The sequence below is a fragment of the Glycine soja genome, chromosome 19 (genome assembly GCF_004193775.1).
Source record: "Glycine soja cultivar W05 chromosome 19, ASM419377v2, whole genome shotgun sequence".
NCBI lineage: Eukaryota > Viridiplantae > Streptophyta > Magnoliopsida > Fabales > Fabaceae > Glycine > Glycine soja.
In genome coordinates, this window is record NC_041020.1 from 36,111,442 (window position 1) to 36,132,367 (window position 20,926).

The window sequence follows — 20,926 nt, forward strand, 5'->3', positions numbered from 1 at the left end:
TCCAATTCTGTTTGTGTGAATAAACGTTGGATTGTTTGTTTGATTGACTTTAGCATAGTAATTTTTTGTTTCTTTTCTTAATATGAGGAAGGATTAAAGTGAACTAAACTAAGCGCATGTTTGATTTCACGTTCTAAATGTGGTTTTTCATGTTTACTAGAAGCTAGTAATTATAACTTCTATGTTTTGACGTGATTTCTGGCTTTCTAACAGGTTTTTAAACATGCATTAAGAGCCTATATTTTTTTGTTGTTTGAAAGCTGCAAAAGCAAAAGGTTTGGCCTTTCTGTAAATGTGTTGAATGCCGTGTTGGTTTAACTGATAGTGTCTTTGGATATATGTCGTGTGGGTTTCAAATCAATTCCTGTCCACATTTGATGCAGAATCTTAAAATGACAGCTTTTTTTCTCATCTGATATGCACGTTATGGGTTGTTGGATGGGAAACCAAACACCCATTAAACTTAAAACAAACAAGTACTAAGACTCTAAAAACAATAACTTAGTGCATGGTGTTTTAGAGAGGCTAAATGTGTACAAATTTATTCTCGCCAGCAAATAAATCATTTTAGGATTATGGTAGTGTTTGGTTGGGGTGAAAGAAAAAGAAAGTGTGATGAATGAAAATGAATGAAAAAAATAGAAAGTGAAATCATTTGATAGAGATAAAAGAGAGGTTAAATGAGTGAAATTTAAATGAAACATTTATTTAATTCCAAGTTTATCCTTTCTTTTGGTTTCATTACTTTTTTTACTTGTACAATGGTATGTAATTCTAAAAAAAAGTAGAGGTAGTGCATAATCAAATATGACCATATCATAATTGAATATGTCTGAAGATGTCCAGTTCCGCGTTGCGTCTCACAAGATTCACGTCTAAGTTCCACATTAAAGGAGAAATTACCTTCTGTAACTTCAGATTATCACATATTTGATCTACGTTTTTGGAGGTTGGACACAGATCTAAACACACTAGGAGTGACAAGGTTGACAGCCAAAAGTGAATGAAAGAAATAAATGAAGGTTTGCAGTGAAAATACCTTTATAGGATGAATAAAAAAGTGCTCCTTATGAATGTGCGTGTCCCACGAATATAGTAGGGTCAAATTTGGGACGCGTTCTATTTTTATTTTTTTACCACATTCGAATATGCATGGTGCATATTCGATTTTGCTCAACATAATCGAATATGGTTGCAACATATCCGATTTTGAAACAAAAATAGCTTTCTCTCTCTCTGCGTTTCCTTCAAGAGAAGAAAGTAATTTTGTAAACACCCTAATTTCTGTACCTTTTCTTCACAAATCGCCTCAATTTTGTGAAGAAATACGAATTGGTGAACCCCATTTTTTTCATACAAAATTCACTATTACTAGTGGAAAGCTAAAGTTTCTCTCGTTTTTGTAGATCCTATAACTTTCGTCGCTCTTCTTTCTTTGGAAATAAACAGAGCCTTAAGTTTGAACTTAAGACATCTAGGTTACCAAGATAGTAACCATATAAAAACAAAAAAGGAAAGGAAACCTCCTGTGATGTCATGAAGAAAAAATTACCACCCATTAAGAGGATTATCTGAAATATGTATCACTAAGCTTAAGAGTGAGAAAGGTTGTTTCCCTTACGAAGACCATGAATAATGTGCACTCCTCAACGCTTCTTCATTTAGTCAACTGAATCAACCTAAGGAAAACAAGGATGTTGAGGTTAAAAATCCCAACAAGCAAATTGCACAACAATGGCATAGTCACTTTCAATGAGTTTGTGAACCCCTTCATCTCAAGCTACGTAAAGAGGAGGGATGTTCATAGGTTTGGTTAGAAAAACTTTGGCTTAATTGATTCTTCTAACAATTTTTTTTTAATTTATCTTTTGTTTAAACTGAGGGCGAGCCCTGGTGCAGCGGTAAAGTTGTGCCTTGGTGACTTGTTGGTCATGGGTTCGAATCCGGAAAACAGCCTCTTTGCATATACAAGGGTAAGGCTGCGTACAACATCCCTCCCCCATACCTTCGCATAGCGAAGAGCCTCTGGATAATGGGGTACGAAGTTTTTTATCATTTGTTTAAACTCTAACTTTACCCATTAAGATTTAATAATGCATGAGATAGAATTAAATCAACCCAGTTTATTAACGTAATATTTAATTTTTAACTATATATATAATGCTAAAATTATCTATTTATCTTTTTTAGTATATAGGATTAGGTTAGATTAAATGTAATATGGGATGTCATAAATTTCTCATGTACATCCTAATCTATTTTCATCCCTTGCGAGAGTATGATTCTTTTAGAGCTTATTATAATTGAGTGTGAAATGATGCATGTACAAAGGTATTTCGATACTTAAATAAGTCCAACAATGCACAAAAAGAATAAAGATTTATGTGAAAGTTGTGTTTTTATATAGCATTGAAATTGCTAAAACCAGGACATTAATTGCTTAATTACCTAAAATAAGAAATATATAACCATATTTTGTAAATTAAACTTACTTGAGATTTTATCCCAAATATAATATTACTTTAAATTACTTTTAGGACATACTAACATATCAAATTATCAAAATTGAGTTGGCATAGCTTATTGAATTGGTCTGATCAGCTGATGATGATATCTGAATAGGTTGTTAGATTGGAAATGCTATGAGATTTTGGTGTATAGCGTGCTTGGTAACACGTCTGAAGCTCAGGACGCAGACGCTACAAAGAGTAGCTTGTGTCTTTTACTCTTTTTTTATGTGAAAAATAATCTATATGTGGATCCACAATGCCAGCCCAAATATGCTAGTAATTTGATCAATTTTTCTAGTGAATTAGTGACCCACCAAATCAAACTGATGAATTATTTGCTGATCTGATGGGTTTCAAAGTAAATTAGTGTGTTGTCAATTTGCTTAAGTTTTTTTTTTTAAGTATATCATCAATTTTCCCTAATTATTTAAAGTATATATTTCTTAAAATTTGTTTAACATTGATTTATGCAGTTTAACCAATAGCTCATTTGTTCGATTAGTTTACCATTATAACATTGACATTATATGAATGAGATCCAAATTCCATACAAATGTTGAGAATTTTGGAATAGTAATACTTTATGGCCGAATTCTTTGCTGGTAACATAAGTTTGAGTTGTGGTGGGCTCAGATCTGAATCCAAATCTGAGCTTAGGTCTAGAGCAGTTTTTCCGCCCTCAAGTTAGGTAAAGTTTTAAAACTTGATTTATACTTCATAATTCATATCTACAATAGTTTTTCCGCCCATTTACCATGACACACTGCGTTGTGTGTAGACGACTCTTTTCTTCTATTTTTCAATTTTTTTGGTTTCATCATAACTGTGATCTTAAATTATTTTACACAGGCAAAAAAAAATAATAAATAAATAAAAAATAATACTAATTTTATAAAATTAATCTTATCATCGTTAATTTATTTATAATTTTTATTGTCGATTTCATTAGTATTATAAAGAATACAAATGAACGCTTTGTAGGAAAAAACTTTTTAGTTTTTTGAGAATCTTAAGTTAAGAATCCTAGTTTCTCTTGTTTGGTATCTTTTTTTTTTTTTTAAAAAAATATTCTTGAAAAAGGATATTTCTTGATAATGTTTTTTTTAACTAATTTCTTACAAAGAATTTTTCATAAAAAAATGAGAATCTTATTTTTTTCAAGTTAATTTTTCTTTTAGTATACTAGAAAATATTATATTATTTTTATTAAATTAAAATAAATAGTAAAAATATTACGTAATTCTTTAATTTCTAAAATTTTTATATAAATATCCATAATATTCAACCAAAAAAAATTATATTCATTTTCAGAAAACTTAATTCTAAGATTCATAATTATTAAAAATCATAATTTTTGGATATGAAAAAATTGAATCATCCAACTTGTACTTTAGAAGATAAAGTACACACATACTCCTTTACATTAATGAACAATGTAAATGTTACCACAACAGCCAATGACAAAGGAGAATTAAAAGTTTGTGAATCAATTTCAATTGGTTAATGGAATTAGTGTGCTTTTCGAGTCCATTTAAATTGTTTGCCTTTCTCGCACAGTTCATCAATTTGGTTTCTGATTTTTCAAAGATGCAAAGTTTGTTTGAATTGGATGCACACCACTGCATGCCTGTCGAAATTTGGGTTTTTTTTATTTTTTATTTATTTCAAAGATGCAAAGGGTTAAAGGGAAAAAGGTCGATTGGTTGTGGTGGTGTTCCGATTATGACAACAAACAACAAGGAGAGTGTCGTGTCGCTCTTACTAGAATTTGCTCCGATGATTGTCTGCAATGGGGTCAATCGACAGTGAGCGAGTTGTGCATCTTTTCCTGGACACTAACGGCGAGGTGCAATACTTTGCCGTCGTGGTTGTCGGCAGAGATGAGAATGATATTGTCCTTTCTTATAATATAAATTTATTTTTAAAATATAATATAATATTATAATTTAAATTATGTGTAACAATTTATACCGTCAATTATTATAAAGGGTTGAAATATGTGCACTTATCCTCTAATGTGCAGCTTGTACTTCAAAGGAGCCGGAGCCGATCAGGAAAAAACTTATTTCTTGTCAAGGCTAATTATAAATTTGATAATTTTATTTGTCTCACAGTTCAATTCTACTTTTTTTTATAATTTAATTCACTAATTTAATCTATTAATTTTTTATAATTTTATTATTTTAATTTCTAATTTCGAGATCGTTGATCGTTTAATTTAACCATCATCTTATATTTTTATTAAACATTAATCATTACTTGTCTTAATTTTATTAAAGTTTGATATTAACTAGGGCATGAAATTAATATCTAATAAAATGACAAGTGACTTTAATCTAATCTTGAAATTGGAGGGTAAAATAATGAAATTGTAAAAAATTAAGGGATTAAATTATAAGAAAATTAAAATTATAATTATAAAATAAAGAGGGAATCAAATTTATAATTTTGTCAATAAAAAGAGTAATTATTACATTATTAAAGTTATTACGAGGAAGGATTTGTTTTTTTTTTTTTCTATTTATACGCAATTCCACATACGCTTTAGTCCCTAGTTTGGTGCACACACAACAGTAGCCCGTAGTATAATGTAAAGTGAAAAAAGATTTATTCTTTCGTAGCATTCTCATTTTCTTCCACCAGGCCGTATATGCCACGTAACTTTTTGGTTTTTACACTTAATTAATAATACTTAAAATACACACGACAAGGACAACGCGGAGAGATTCAGAAACAGAACGACTCGGTATTTCTCTTCCACTAGAGACCGAGTCCGACTCAGAGGGCGAAGAAGGCCCAACTCAGTAACCTTCTCTTTCCTTTTCTTTCCTTCCTTCACAATTTACAGTTACACACACCATTTAACCATTTTTCCCGCACAAACAACACAGACACTGACTCTCTCACTACACGCGCGCGCGCGCGAGAGAGAAAGACCTCAGTGTCTGAGACGCACGCAACGTGCATTTTCCCATAAGACGGACAGCATCACGCCGTTTTCGCCTCCCCGTCGTTTCCGGATCCGTCGTCGTCGTTTTCGTCTTCTTCAATTAGTTTAGTTGAGAATCAATCCCAGGACACCGAGCTGGAGCCTCCGCCCGCCGCCTCCTCCAACGGTCAGATCCGCTACCGGTCGCCGTCCTCCGCTGAGCTCTTCGACGGCCAGGCCAGCAGCAACTCTCCGCCGTCGCACGCCGCCGACCAGCACTCGCCGGAGTTCGAGTCCAGCAAAATGCTGAAGCGCCCCGGCCGCCAGGAGTCCCTCGCCGACAAGATCTACCGGTTCCGGGGGACGCTGCTCGTCGTGGCGATCCCGCTTCTCCTCATCACCTTCGTCCTCTACGTCATGCCGTCCAGCATCTCTAACGAGTCCGTCGGAGGCTACGCCCTCGTTAACCGGAAAGTATCCCCCGTCGAGAAATCCGCCGGCTCCTACGCCGTCATCTTCGACGCCGGCAGCTCCGGCAGCCGCGTCCACGTCTTCCATTTCGATCACAACCTAGATCTCGTTCACATTGGCAAAGATCTCGAGCTTTTCGTCCAGGTCAAATCAAATCAAATTATTATTATATTATGATTTTAACTGAGGTTACGATCGCAACGTAAAATTTTTTGGATTCACGCGACATTGAAGCCACATTTGGTCGCCATTTGCCATAGTATCAAGGATTGCGATGAAACCGTGGTTATTGCTGTTATTTGCTTGTGTTTTTGGTCTTATAATGTTGGTTTGTATTTTGCAGAAAAAACCGGGTTTGAGTGCGTTCGCTAAGAATCCGAAACAGGCAGCGGAATCTTTGGTTTCGCTTTTGGAGGAAGCGGAGAGTGTTGTTCCTCGTGAATTGCGATCCAAGACACCAGTTCGAGTTGGGGTGGGTGTTTTTTTTTTTTTTAGATTTATATTCTGCCAAGCCTATTTTAGATAAAAGTTGGAATTTGGGAATGTCCTTTTAGGAATTCTAATGCACATTCCCGAATTTCAATGCACAAAATGAAAGAGGAAGAATTTGTTGCTTTAAGGGTATTTTTGAACTCATTTAATTGACATCCAAATATACATTGAATCGGTGTGTGCTAATTGACATTTGGGTTTCTCTGAAGGGAACTTGAATTGAATTAGTGTCTATATGCAGGCAACTGCGGGTTTGAGGGCTTTGGAAGGGGATGCATCGGATAGGATTTTGCAAGCGGTGACTACTGTGTCTCAATTTCAATGGTTTTAGCAGCCATGCACAATTAGTTTTGTTTTAACATTTTGTTTCTTTGAATTTCATTAATTTAAGGTAAGGGATTTGCTTAAGGATAGGAGTAGCCTTAAATCTGAGAGTGATGCAGTTACGGTACTGGATGGAACACAAGAAGGTGCTTATCAATGGGTATGATTTATGAACTTAAAGTTGTTAGTTATTGGCTATGGCTTTATATTTTCTTAGGATTGCCTCTGGCCTTTATGCCATTTATTATTTACACATCAAGACTAGAATGCATCCTGACTGGGGAGAATTAAGAATCTTTTACTGAAATAGATCAGATAATTAAAATTTTGGAACTGAGTGCACAGGGACTATAAGAGAATTGACTAGCTTTCACGAACATAGATCAGATTGTTAATTAGATTACATGATGGTTTATGGTGATTGTGGGATTTGAATAATGTTTAATGAGGTTTGGTGGTTCAGTGGTTTCTGATTCTTTATTTTTGAGTGTGATGGAGAGGGGTTTGAAAGACCAATTGTGAATGAACTCTCTTCTATTAAATGGATTTTTATGTTGATGAAGGTATTTTTGAGACAGACTAAGTCAGAAGTTCCCTTTTATCTTTCTATTCTTTTATTAAGTTTGTGCTATATACTATGTTCATAGTTTATTGAGTTGCTCAACACTATATCAAGAAGTCTGAAACAAGGAAGGAGGACAAGGGGTTCTCCTAGAAGTATAACAAGCAGAAAAGAAAATAAAGTCGTAAAAAATGCATTTGCTTTACAGTCCCATTTTCTTAAAATAAAACTCTACCACAAATGATGAGAGGGATAAAAATCTTCACCTTTATACCAGACGGGCAATGGGATTTAATTGCTGATACAACCTGTTAGGATTCTTCTTAAATAAATCCTCTAACATAACTCAGATGAGTTCTGTACCCAACTAGAACAGAAAAGATGGACTGAAGAGAGGATTTAATTACTGGAATTGGAAATTTATCAGGAATTGTCACCATATTCAAGGCTCTATAATCAATGCAAAACCTCCAACTACCATCTTTCTTCTTAATTAATATCATAGGGCTAGAATATGGACTCTTACTAGGCCTTATTAAACCCGCATTAAGCATATCAAACACTTGTTTCTCTATTTCATTCTTCTGCAAATAGGGATACCTGTAAGGCCTGACATTGACTGGATCAACTCCTGCTTTGATGGGGATGCGATGATCCTCATCTCTACTGGGTGGAAGCTCCTTTGGTTCAGCAAAAACTGCAGCAAATTCCTCCAAAATGGCCTGCAACTGTTGTGGTTGTTGCCCTAATTCCTTCCCATTATCCTGAACTTCCTCATTTGATTTGACTGTTTCAGTTTCTATCATCCATAACATTGAAACAGCTTCTATTTCTGTCATCTTCATCAAGGCTTGAGGTGATACCAACACTCTTGAGAACCCCAAATCTCCCTTTACCTCCACTAACTGCCCTTGCTGCATAAACTTCATTGAAAGTGTTTGCCAATTGACTTTAACCTCTCCCAAAGTAGCTAACCAAGCCATCCCTAGATAAGATCCACTCCTAAATCAAACAAGAAAAATTCACCCACCATTGCATATTCTCCCAACTTAATAGCCACCTCTTTACAACGTCCTTGAGCATTCTTTTTGTGACCATCTCCCTGTTGGGTTACAAGTGTGAGGTGAAGTCCCACATCGGGTAGAAGTGGAAAGGTTGAGCACCATATAAGTGAGGAGAAGACCCATAAGATGGCGGCGCAGCATGCCCCGCAGATGGAGCGGCAGTGCAAGTATCGTAGGTGGCCAGAATGACTATACTTGTGGATGATAAAGACTTCCACTCGAGGGGAAGATTACCATGTGGAAGAAAGGTTTTGGGTTAGAGTGTGGTGTTAGGTCTCCTTATGTGGTGGTTCGTGGTCCACAGGTGTACCCCTCGAATCTCCCCAACACTCCCAAAAGTTGGATCTACTCCTAATCTCAACTCCTGTATCAACCGAGTGGAAATAAAATTGTGGCTTGCTCCACTATCAATCAAGACCAGCACCTTCCTGCCTTGAATCACCCCTTCCATTTTCATAGTTTGAGGTTGAGTAAGACCCCTTGCTGAACATAGTGACAACTCCATCCACTGAAACTCCATCTCAGCCCTCTCACTACCTTCCTCCTCACTTTCTTCCTCCACCTCAATCCTTGCAGTCTCCCTTCTCATTGATTTGTTCATCTTCTGCTAAAATCATCACCCTTATGCTTTTCTCTGGACATTTGTGTCCTGTCCCAAAAGGTCCCCCGCATTGAAAGCACAATTTATCATCCCTTCTCACAAATTCTTGATATGAAAAATTCCTTATACCTTTGTTTCTGTTTCCCCAAGCAGAATTTTTGCCTTGCTTATTGGCCGCATAGCTTGAACCGAATTGACCTCCCCCAAAATTTGTTTTATTCTGCAATTGGTTCTGTTGGTTCTGTTTCGCGCCCCTAGAGGACGAACTTCGCACCATTGTTCCACCCCCTGACTGAAATCTGAACCCTCCGCTGCTCCCTCGATTTCGTGATTCCCCGTACCTATTCTCTTCCCTCTTGGTTTCCTCAATGTCACATGCCAATTCCATTGCTCGCACCAATTCCCTTGGATCATGAGGGAGAATTTTACTTCGAATATTTTGACGAAGCCCAACAAGAAAATACCCCAACAATTGATCCTCAGAAGTTGATGTTGCTTGAGCCACCCGTAGCTCAAATTCCTGGACATACTCTTCCACACCACCCTTCTGCCTCAAAGCTGCAAGTCTCTCGTACACAGTACCACACCTAACCCCACCGTACCTTCTCAACAACGCCACTGTAAACTCCTCCCAACTTGGGTTCTTGGCATTTCTCCTCCAATACTGAAACCAGTGAACTGCATTTCCATCCATCCCGAAAAAAGCCTAGCGTAGCTTTTTCTTGGGCTTCACTTGTTGAACCACGAAAAACTTCTCAGCACGTGCTATCCACCCCAGCGGGTTGCTACCTTCGAATGAAGGCAACTCCTCCCATTTTTACCATTCTTGCGGTGTTGATTCCGGTGCCCCTTCTTGAACTACGATCTTTGTTCCAGTGTCGTCAGAATTTTTGCCGCCATGATCGTTGAATGTCTCTGAAATGCCTTGCTTCTGCATCCATTTCTGGAGCATGATCTTCATATCATCAATGCCATCTACACTCCTCTTTTTGTGGCAATTTAGCGAATCTTGAATTTCTATAACCCTGCTTCATGACATGATCTTGAGAATATATGCTCTTTGTTAATTGGTGGAAAACCGATGATATAGCTTGTTGATTTATATTTATTGCAAGCTCTCCTGGAATATTTTATTCAAAATGCAATTATAAAGTTTATTTAAAAAAATCAGTTACCAGTTTGTTGTGAAAAGTTATAAAATTTGCTTCTGTGCTTCTTCACCAGAGAAAGTTTCATCCCACTTGCATTCAAACTCCTGCCATATCATTATAGTTGAACTTTCTTTTGAATTTGTGCATCCTGTATTGTTGGGTGGAAAACTTAACTTATTGAACTTGGTATGACCTCCCCAGACCTGTTTTCTGAATAATCCTAGTTGTTTGTACTTTGTAACTCTATGTTTGATTTGCTACTGTATTATAATTACATGACCTTTCACCCCATATAAGCTTCTTTTTTTTTTTTTCTCACTTTAGAGTTCAACAAGTTATTCTTGTACTGCTTGCATATGCTCTCAAATAAAGAGTACTGATTTGAGGGGTGTTTGCCTGTTATTTGGTCTCAAATGTTTTAAAACTAATATATTGATGCATTGCTAAGAGATAATGCATTTTATATAAATGATGAGATTTTTGGTGTAAAATATTTGATATAATCATTTTCTTCATTAGATTGTTTTCTGATATATATTCACATCAAGCATAAGAATTTGCAATTTAATAGAATAAAGGAGCATGCATATTTTACTACTGAAAAATTGTGCAGTCTAAAGTCCATATAAAAAATATTTCATATATCTTCACTTTTCTTTCTAATTAATATTCTTCTACTAATGTACTATATTCTTAATGAAACAGTTTTTTACAAGTAGTATTCTAGGCAGGATTGTTAGTAACATCTACTTACAGACTTGGAAATTTTCGGTAGTGGGGGTAAGATAATATCTCATTATCTCTTACGTTGTATGAGAAAAAATAATAATAAAATTGATACGGAGCATATTCAAAGACAATGAAGCTTAAATGAGAATCTAATATTATAGTAGTATTACAAAAAAAAATTGAAATTGAGTAAATGACATTGTCCCCACACTACTACACAAAGGTCTGTCCATGATGCCATCTCACTGGTAGTTTCCATCGTGTAATAGTTTTAGTATAGTGATATGCAGTACTATAAGAGTTTTGAAATAGGGAATTAGGATGGAGAGATGGACAACATTATAAAGATTTGTAAGTTTTAAATTGGGGATGGGCATTATTATTTTATTAGAGTTCTAAATCATGGATGATCTGAATTCAGAAGAACAAAAGACATGTGGACTTGGTTCTTGTTTCTGATTGTTAGATTCCAAAGATTTGTCTATAAAAAAGCTTAGATATTTCAATTTATGGTTCATTCTGACAAATTTAAAACAACTGAGTAATTGTTCACTATATTTTTTTTGTGGAATAAACCTAACAATGGAAAGATCTATGTTCCCTTGCCAAAATAAAATTATTTCAACTGTAGTTTTATTCTAACATAATTAAATTTTTGGAATTTCTATATGAAGAGGGTACGAGCAATTCTTAGATGTATTAGAAAAATATAATTTATTTAGAACTCTAAAATCTAAAGGACGGGTGTCTCTAGAACACTAGAAAGCTAGATATATGATAATTGCTTCAAAGTTAATGTACTGAATAGATGGTCAGATAGCTTTTCATAGATCTAAAGTCGTACACAGTGCTATAAAACATATGTTTGGTACAGAAGTGTATCAATTAAAGCATCAATATGCACTACTAGCTATAGCTTGTAAAGGGATTATGAACTGTGTATATTCTCCTCTAAAGAACTGACACGATTTTGTTTGTCTTACCTTGCAAAATGTTTTAGGTTACTATCAACTATCTATTGGGAAACTTGGGAAAAGATCATTCAAAGACTGTTGGGGTAGTTGATCTTGGAGGTGGATCTGTTCAAATGGCTTATGCCATCTCAGAGACAGATGCTGCCATGGCTCCAAAAGTAGCAGATGGCGGGGACCCATATGTCAAGGAGATGTTCCTGAGGGGAAGGAAATACTATCTTTATGTTCACAGGTTTTCTACTTACTCTTGTTATGTCAGTTTGATTTGTCATCTTTTTCAGCCTCTAGGAGCATTAACTCATGGACCTGTGTACTTCCACTTTGTAGTCTTTTTCATCTCCTAGTACATGTTCACTGATATTCTGTAATACTATTTTTCTTTGTCTGATAGATTTTTACATCTTGCTTTCAGTTACTTGCACTATGGTTTACTAGCTGCTCGTGCAGAGATTTTAAAGGCTTCTGATGATGCTGAAAACCCTTGTATCATATCTGGCTATGATGGTAAATATACTCCTTTCTGTCTGCCTGATGCTATTTTGATGCCAAGTTACATTTTGGCTCTTTTTTTAACCTTTCATTGGTCCACAAGGAAAAAGAGCTTTGAATTTTTTTTTTAATATCTTTTTAAAACTTTTTTTTATTCTTAGGATCCTACAATTATGGAGGAAAGTTGTTTAAGGCTTCATCCGGCTCTTCTGGAACAAGCTTAAATGAATGCAAAAGTGTTGCTCTTAGGGCTCTCAAAGTTAATGAGTCAACATGTACTCATATGAAGTGTACTTTTGGTGGGATATGGAATGGTGGAGGGGGGGATGGACAGAAGAACCTTTTTGTTGCCTCTTTCTTCTTTGACCGAGCTGTCGAGGTATTTACTATTTTATTTTATTCAACCTTGGAATGCTTGTTGCTAGCCATTGCTTGGAATGCTACTTCATTGCCGTTCTAATCATACTATTTATTCATAGGCTGGTTTTGCTGATCCCAACTTGCCAGTCGCGATAGTTCGTCCTGCAGATTTTGAGGATGCAGCTAAGCAAGCATGTCAAACAAAACTTGAGAATGCCAAATCCACTTTTCCTCGTGTTGATGAGGGGAACCTTCCATATCTTTGCATGGATCTTATATACCAGTATACACTGCTTGTTGATGGGTTTGGTAGGTTTAATTTCAATGTTGGAATAGCTATAATGACATTTCTACAAAGTCTGATTTATGGTTTTATCTTCCTGCACTCATTGCTTCAATTTGTTGGCAGGCATATATCCATGGCAAGAGATTACATTGGTGAAGAAAGTTAAATACGATGATGCCCTGGTTGAGGCAGCATGGCCCCTAGGCAGCGCCATTGAAGCCGTGTCATCTACGTAAAATTACTGGGATCATCGCTTAGATTATTTTTCAGAAACCTAGGGGCACATGAATTTCATCACCAGGATTTTGTGGTGAAATACTGTCATTCATGATGATCAGAGATTAACTTTCAGGCTGAATTGAGATTGGATATGGGTCTGTGATTCAGAAATAATGGGCGATTATAGCTTTTCATTATTTTTTGTATGTAATTAATTCACAACATATCTAATTTGCGATTTTGGAAGATTCATTCGATTCGTTATGGGCATCTTTTATGTTGTCTTCAGAGACGAACAAAATGGTGATACACCATTTCATTTTTGTTTCTATAAATGGTTTCATTCGTGATCATAGTTAATCCTTTATTACTTCTCATCTTGTTGATTGCCCAGACCTAGCTTGTCGCTTGCAGGAGTGTGGGTTAATAACTTCGTTGTGATCAATTTCTCATCTAAATCAGGCATTCCTGACCATTTCTGTTTTTCTTTTTTATAGTATTTTTTTCTTATTAATTTTTGTTACAAATGGGCATTCATGTAGAGATGTTTTTGGTCTAATAATCATTCATTTAAAATGCCTTAACACTTGCAATAACACAGGATGCAAAACAAAAGCATTACAGCAGTACACAAAAAATAGACAATAGCAAATAGCCAAATACGCATACACACTCGGATAAATAGCTAACAAATAATTAGTAATATTGAAAATACAAACAGAATAAAATCACATTTTCCTATTACAAAAAAACAATGACAGAGTCGGGTTTTTTATTACACTTTTTCTCCTTGTTTATTTCTTCTGTATCAGTACTGCTCAACAGTAACTCAAACGGAGTTGATACAAAACAACCCAAAACGAATCTGAGTAAGCAATGTCGTGTAAATGGTTTAAAATATTGTTTCGGAATAAATACCAACTTTAACACCTAAAGGGGATCTCAAGTTAGAAGTCTCAAGAAGACCCGACTTAAAAAATACAGTTAAAACCGATGTATAGCCCGACTGGAATAATAGGACTCCGAACAAGTCATAATCAAATAAGACCCTGAAACGTGGCATCTAAGACTACTATAAATAAGGAGATCCTAACTTAATGTAACTAACACACTCATTCAATACAAAATCACACAGCCATTCTCTCTCAGATTCCAACAACTCTTCGATATCTTCAACTTCTCGTGTCTACACCGTAACAAATGCAATTGTGGTATATGACTCTGTACCATGATTCAACTTGGGTGAGTTCATTTTGGTGGCAATGGACTCCAATTGGTTCACTTTAAAAGGTTTAGCGAAATCCTTGAATGATATGCTACTCCCAGTCATGGTTGCGAGGCAGTGGTCTTTGTGAGACAGGAAATTGATGGATTAATTTCTACTTTAAGAAAGAAAATGTAAATACAATTTTAATAGAGAAAATCGTTATTTTATTTCTTAATGTAAAGTTTTTATTCTCAACTCAGCAAAACTTAATTCACCTTAAGATTAGTTTAGATAAGGTTTAATTTTCCATAAAGTAAATTTTACATTGTTGTTGAAACTAGTTTTTGAAATATCTGTGAAAAGTGAAAATTAAATATAGAGATAGCGGGGTTGCAGGGAGGAAAAGAGGGGTAGAGGACTAGAGATGAAGGTAGAGGTAATCTTGGAATTTTTAAAAGTCCATAATAAATAGGGAGTGTTAAGAGTAAAAAGATGATGTAGATAGCATTTCCGTAGACGTTAACACAAAGAGCTTCTCAACGATGTGGCCCAGTATTGATCATCAGAAGAATCATGTTTGCTCTCCAGTTCCCTCTCTGTAGGTAGGAGTTCTTTTCTCTCAAACATTCCATAAAACCCGTGATTTTTGTGGACACCACGTTATACTGCTTTCAATTTACGAGTTACCTTGGCTTTGAGTTTCTTTCAGTCATTTTCACAAACACCTTTCGCTCAGCGTTAAAGAACCGAAGAATTTTGGGTTATTTTATTTTGGCGCTCTGTCCAATTTCGATAGACTGAAGTGTGCATTGCTGATTTATCAAATCATGATCAGAATCAGATTTAACTTAACTCTTTTCTTTGTTGAGCTATCACGCATCAGCCATAGCTCACTCACTGTTACTCATAGTCATAAAGTTGAGCACCCCCTTATGAGTGCTACTTTCAATTTCTTTAAGCCTTTTAGCTCTGAAACTTTTTTAGCACCACCAAAATTTGGTTTCTCAGTCAAGCATTTTTCTACTTCTTCAACCAGAAACTTTGGGGCTTCAACTGATGCCCCTGCACATGAGGCCTTGAGTCATGATGATGATGATGATAATGATGATGGGGATGATGATGATCATGACAAGAACAAAGATACCCATTGTAGTCAGTTACGTTTTAGGGATGATAGACTTGCCCAAGATGTTAAAACCATTTTGGATATAATGCATGAAATGGGTTCTGTACCATCTCAAACTAAGCAGAAGCTTGAGCATTGCAGTGTTGTGCTATCAGCAAAGCTGGTTGTGGAGGTCCTTTTGAGAACTCGCAATGATTGGGAGGCGGCTTTCACTTTTTTCTTGTGGGCTGGCAAGCAACCGGGGTATGCTCATTCGATTCGCGAGTACCATTCTATGATCTCCATCCTTGGCAAAATGAGGAAGTTTGATACTGCTTGGAACTTAATTGAGGAAATGAGAAGAGGTAGAACTGGTCCATCTCTTGTCACTCCCCAAACACTGTTGATTATGATCAGGAAATACTGTGCTGTACATGATGTTGCAAGGGCTATCAATACTTTCTATGATTATAAACAGTTTAACTTTCAAGTTGGGCTAGAGGAATTTCATAGCCTTCTTTCTGCCCTTTGTCGGTATAAGAATGTGCAAGATGCTGAGCACTTACTGTTCTGCAACAAAAATTTATTCCCATTAGATACCAAAAGCTTTAACATCATTCTGAATGGATGGTGTAATTTGATTGTAAGCACTAGTCATGCAGAAAGAATATGGCATGAGATGAGCAAGCGAAGAATCCAACACGATGTTGTCTCCTATGGAAGTATCATATCTTGCTATTCAAAATCTTCTAAACTTTACAAGGTGCTCAGGATGTTTGATGAAATGAAGAAAAGGAAGATCACTCCAGATAGGAAGGTTTATAATGCAGTCATTTATGCCCTAGCAAAGGGCAGGCTTGTGAAAGAAGCTGTCAATCTCATTGGAACATTGGAAGACAATGATGTTACTCCAAATGTTGTAACTTACAACTCCCTGATCAAACCTCTCTGCAAAGCCGGCAAAGTTGATGAAGCTAAACAACTTTTTTATGAGATTTTGAAACGGCATCTGTCCCCAACAATTCAAACTTTTCATGCTTTCTTCCGTATATTACGGACCAAGGAAGAAGTATTTGAGCTCTTGGACAAAATGAAAGAGCTGGGATGCTACCCAACCATTGAGACTTATATAATGTTGATGAGAAAGTTTTGCCGCTGGCGCCAGCTTGATGATGTATTTAAGATGTGGGATGCAATGAGGGAAGATGGGATAGGCCATGATCGTAGTTCATATATAGTGCTGATTCATGGGCTGTTTCTAAATGGAAAGCTGGAGGAAGCGCACACATATTATGCAGAGATGCAAGAGAAAGGCTTCCTACCTGAACCGAAGACAGAAGAAATGCTTCAAGCATGGGTTTCCGGGAAACAGGCAACAGAGGGTCAGGAGACAAATTTAGAACCTAATCAACTGGAAAATGATACTCTTAAAAAGAAAGTAAAGGCCATACCGAGTAAATTTGACAGGGAAAAAGCCTTTCTTCGTGAACCTGAGACCAGAAGAGTAACAAGAGAACGGGGTTTTTCTTTCTGGGAGCAGTAAATCCTTATTTGATGAGAGGTCCAATGACACTTTAATACTTTATCTATGAAGAAGATGACGCTTGTTGGTCAGTATATTTTTTAAATTTAGTTGTGTACCCCAAACAAGTGGATAGCATACTCTTTTCTTGATGTATAGCCAGACTTCAACTTCCTTATCATAAGCAAGAGCTGCAAGGTTAGTGCAATTAATAAACAACCTGAGTTTGTTAATTGTTATAGAATTGGATACTTTTGAGTTAAAACTTATAGTGATCTAAATGTCATTTCTCCTTTACTATCGGTTAACCTTGGTGAATGTTGTAATACTGGAGCTGAACTCAGGTGCTTCTATGTATCTTCATGAATTCGGTATAAATTCCACAAGTGGATGTAGAAACTCAAACCACTGACTGCTGTTATCGCTTTGATTGCTGAGAAAAATGTGAATTGATAGTTGCTTGCGGTGTTATTAATAGAATCTACTCTAGAAGTAAAATTAATAGACATATGAAGTTAACATACATTGAGGAAGAAATTAATTGCCTTATCTATGAAGCTGCATGAAATTCTAACTATTCACCTTGAGTTGGGCATCCATTAGTTTTTTTTTATGCTGTAGTGCATAATGCAACATCTTTTATTTTCATGCCTTTGGTCCTAGGACATAATATCTAGTATGACCTCTGGATTTTGTAGTTAGCCCTTTTGGTCTTTGGGTTGTTAACACTGGCATATTCAGAAATTTTTTCTAGTGGGAGCAATTTTTTTAAAATATTTTCATAGAAGAAAAATATTACAAATTTTACGGAATATACAATGTGTAGGTAAAAAAAAAAATCTAAAATACTTATGTTTTTACAAATTATAATTACTCTTTACATATTTTCATATTTTAAAAATATTGTATAATTTTTTTATTGTCAATACTATAAAAAAATTAAAAAGATAAAATGATAAAATTAATATCAATTTATTCTCTCTTTTATCTTTTATAACATTTTACATTAATTTAAAGAAAAAATGTTTTATGGGGACAAAACTAATTTTTTATGGCGACAGAAAATAAATGTTATTATATATATCGATGTAAAAAAAAATTATTGTGGGTGAAATTACCCCCACACCCAACAACGTGAATCCGCCACTGGTTGTTAGAGTCCCTGCAAACATGCTATTTTGACCTAGAACCATAATTCATACCATCGAGATTCTGGAGACTATTTGATCCTGGAACTGATGACTCAGGCTTCTTTGCTTGAACTTTAGCCTATACCTACACCCCATACCAGGTCTTAAAAGAGTGTCACGATTGTTAATCAGGTTAGCTGGATAGCTGATTACATAAAACACCATGGAGGTGAGGCCTGAGGGTCATTTTGATGCCCTTTTTGTGCTAAGTTTTTGTTTTGGACCCAGCAGTAAGAGTAAATTAGTAATGCCATTGCTATCTAAACAACTTTTGTATTTAAATTTTTTCATAATGGCTATTTTTGAATCCAGGTAACGTGATTTAACATTTTTCTGTTAAACCTTTAGATGGAGGGAACTCTGCTGTTGGATGGGCTGGCTTGCAAATATTTGGAGTGCAGGAAAGAGAGTTTAGTAAGGTGTATGAGTGAGCTTACAGTAAGGAATCTGTAATTTTTATTGCTAAGTTGATCCTTTTCAAAATGGTTTCCGAAACAATTTGTGGATTATAGCCGTATTTAGTCTAGTGGTTCTTGCACTTGCTAGATCATGCAAGTTTTCTAAATTTGATTGTATTTTTTTTTTTAATGGTTGGTTCAAATGCGTTGAGCCATTGACTTCTAAACGTAACTATTGTTTGCTGTGCAAGGAATAAAGAGGCGTATTTCTGTTATATGTGTATGGCATTATTTTCATCAATTATCCAGTGGTCGTAGCTGGCCTTTTGACTTTTCTCCTCCTTCAACTTTTTTCACGTGCCCCATTTGAAATTATGATTATTACCATTTACCTTTAAAGCAATGATTATAAATATTATATACATTTTTTTAATGTCATCTTATGTTCCTATGGAATTCGTTCTAGGCTCAGTATGTTTCATTGTAATGCAACTTGCGGAATGCTTCGATATTTCAAGGAGTGGTCAAGGTCTTTTCTTCCCAAGATTTTTATGCTTGCAAGTATTCAATTTTAGTGATACAGTTGGCTGTATGTGACACCCGTTGCTCACTTTCTGGTTACTGTTTCTTCCTTGGTTTTCCCCTTCGTAGTGCACAAAGAAGCAACACACTATATCTTGTTCATCTTCCAAAGTTGAGGATCGTGCCTTAGGATCTTCCAACTTCGGTTTTGCCCGACCCCACAAAAGGTTAGGCAAATTTGGGTGAGTTTAAAAGAGACCGGCTTAATTTTTTAAAATCCTAATCCATTCATATCATATTTTATTGGATTAGAGAAAATCCATAAAATAACTCACCACACTTTTTTTTATTTCTAATTTACGTATACATTTTTTAAATAAATCATATATCATGTTATCAATTATATTTTAATTCAAATAATATATAAAAATTAATTAATAACAAAGAACTTAAAAAAATAAAATATTAAGAATTAAATTATATTTTTAACTAAACATATAATTTTAAGTTTATTATTTAATTATTATTATAATTTAAATTATTTAACTATTAAAGTTGGGCCAAGGTTGGATAATACCCACAGGTTTATATTTACTTACCATACAAAATACTAACCCAACTTTTCACAAACAAACTAAACCTTGAAATAAATTATCACCTACTCCATTACAAGTCACAAACTGGCATGGTGTGCATCACCATTCACCAAACATATACCAGGCTCTAACTTGTAAGGGAATATTACCTGAATTACATTCAATCCAACTAACTCACTTTGATGATTTAGCTCACTAATAAAGTAATAATTAGTTGTCCCAAAATTAGTTAAATTTAATTATTTAATAACAGAGTTGATATAAAATTCAATCCTTAAAAGTAATATCTTCTTTACCTTTAGTCCCTTAAAAGTGTTGGTACATACAATATGCTTCTCAAATATTGTGTTATCTTAATAATATTTGTCTTTTTAAAGATTAATTAGTTCTCAAAAGTGTAAATTCTTAATTGAATAGTTAATAATAGTTAATTAATTAGTTAATTAAACTCAGAGTTAATTATTGATGAGTTGTCCTTTTACTGTTATTTATGTTTCATTCTCAACCAAATATAAATACATGTAATAAACAACTCTTTGTAAGTTTCAATTGATCAATTTAAGCTCATCTTCTTCAATCATTTGTTTTCCCTATTCATCTATGTTGAAACTCTCCCTATTATGAAGATTCATAGTTTTTTTATGGGACTAGAGTTCATCAGATGAAGAGCTTTGCTGCGTAACTCTGATCCAAATCTTTCTTATTCAATTGATTTTTTTTTCTTTCTAACGATTCTTGCATCATCATGAGTATAGATAATGATCAAACCCTAAATGTTCATAGCCTTATTATCTTCATTCTACCGAGAGTCCAGCTATTGCTCTCATTTCACCAGTTCTAGATCCCCCAAACTACAATTCATGGAGTAGATCAATGCTCATAGTATTGACTGTGAACAACAAGGTTGAGTTTGTTGATGGAAGTCTTTTGCAACCTATGATGAATAGTTCTTTGTTTCGTGCATGGAAGTGCAACAATATGGTGGCTTCTTGGTTAGCTCACTCAATTTCGATCTTCGTTCGAAAAAGCATTCTAAGGATGGACAAAACAATAGATATATGGAAAGATTTAAAAGCATGATACTCACAAGGTGATTTGTTGCGAATTTATGATTTACAACTAGAGGTCCCAACAATAAAGCAAGGTGATTCTTTTGTAACGGAATAATTTACAAAATTACTAATAATTTGGAAAAACTTGAGAATTATAGACTAGATCCAATTTG

The 20,926-nt window shown here is 35.1% G+C and overlaps 2 protein-coding genes across 2 annotated transcripts; both read left to right on the forward strand.

Moving 5' to 3' along the window:
* The first annotated feature begins 5,220 nt into the window (after positions 1-5,220).
* On the forward strand, positions 5,221-13,537 carry LOC114400472 (apyrase 2-like). Its single transcript, XM_028362936.1, has 9 exons — positions 5,221-6,054; positions 6,254-6,382; positions 6,644-6,700; positions 6,794-6,886; positions 11,834-12,039; positions 12,220-12,311; positions 12,458-12,675; positions 12,776-12,965; positions 13,066-13,537. The coding sequence occupies exons 1-9, from the start codon at positions 5,743-5,745 to the stop codon at positions 13,176-13,178; spliced, it is 1,410 nt and encodes a 469-aa protein (XP_028218737.1). The 5' UTR covers positions 5,221-5,742; the 3' UTR covers positions 13,179-13,537.
* A 764-nt stretch (positions 13,538-14,301) lies between these two features.
* Positions 14,302-17,572, forward strand: LOC114399683 (pentatricopeptide repeat-containing protein At5g15010, mitochondrial-like). Its single transcript, XM_028361893.1, has one exon. It carries the CDS (start codon positions 15,196-15,198, stop codon positions 17,014-17,016), a length of 1,821 nt encoding a protein of 606 aa, XP_028217694.1. The 5' UTR covers positions 14,302-15,195; the 3' UTR covers positions 17,017-17,572.
* The last annotated feature ends 3,354 nt before the right edge of the window (positions 17,573-20,926 follow it).

Coding starts and splice junctions, on each gene's coding strand:
- LOC114400472 (XM_028362936.1), top strand. CDS start 5,743: ATGCTGAAGCGCCCCGGCCGCCAGGAGTCCCTCGCCGACAAGATCTAC. Junction 12,676..12,775: donor TCTTTGACCGAGCTGTCGAG/GTATTTACTATT, acceptor ATTTATTCATAG/GCTGGTTTTGCTGATCCCAA. Junction 12,966..13,065: donor ACTGCTTGTTGATGGGTTTG/GTAGGTTTAATT, acceptor ATTTGTTGGCAG/GCATATATCCATGGCAAGAG.
- LOC114399683 (XM_028361893.1), top strand. CDS start 15,196: ATGATCAGAATCAGATTTAACTTAACTCTTTTCTTTGTTGAGCTATCA.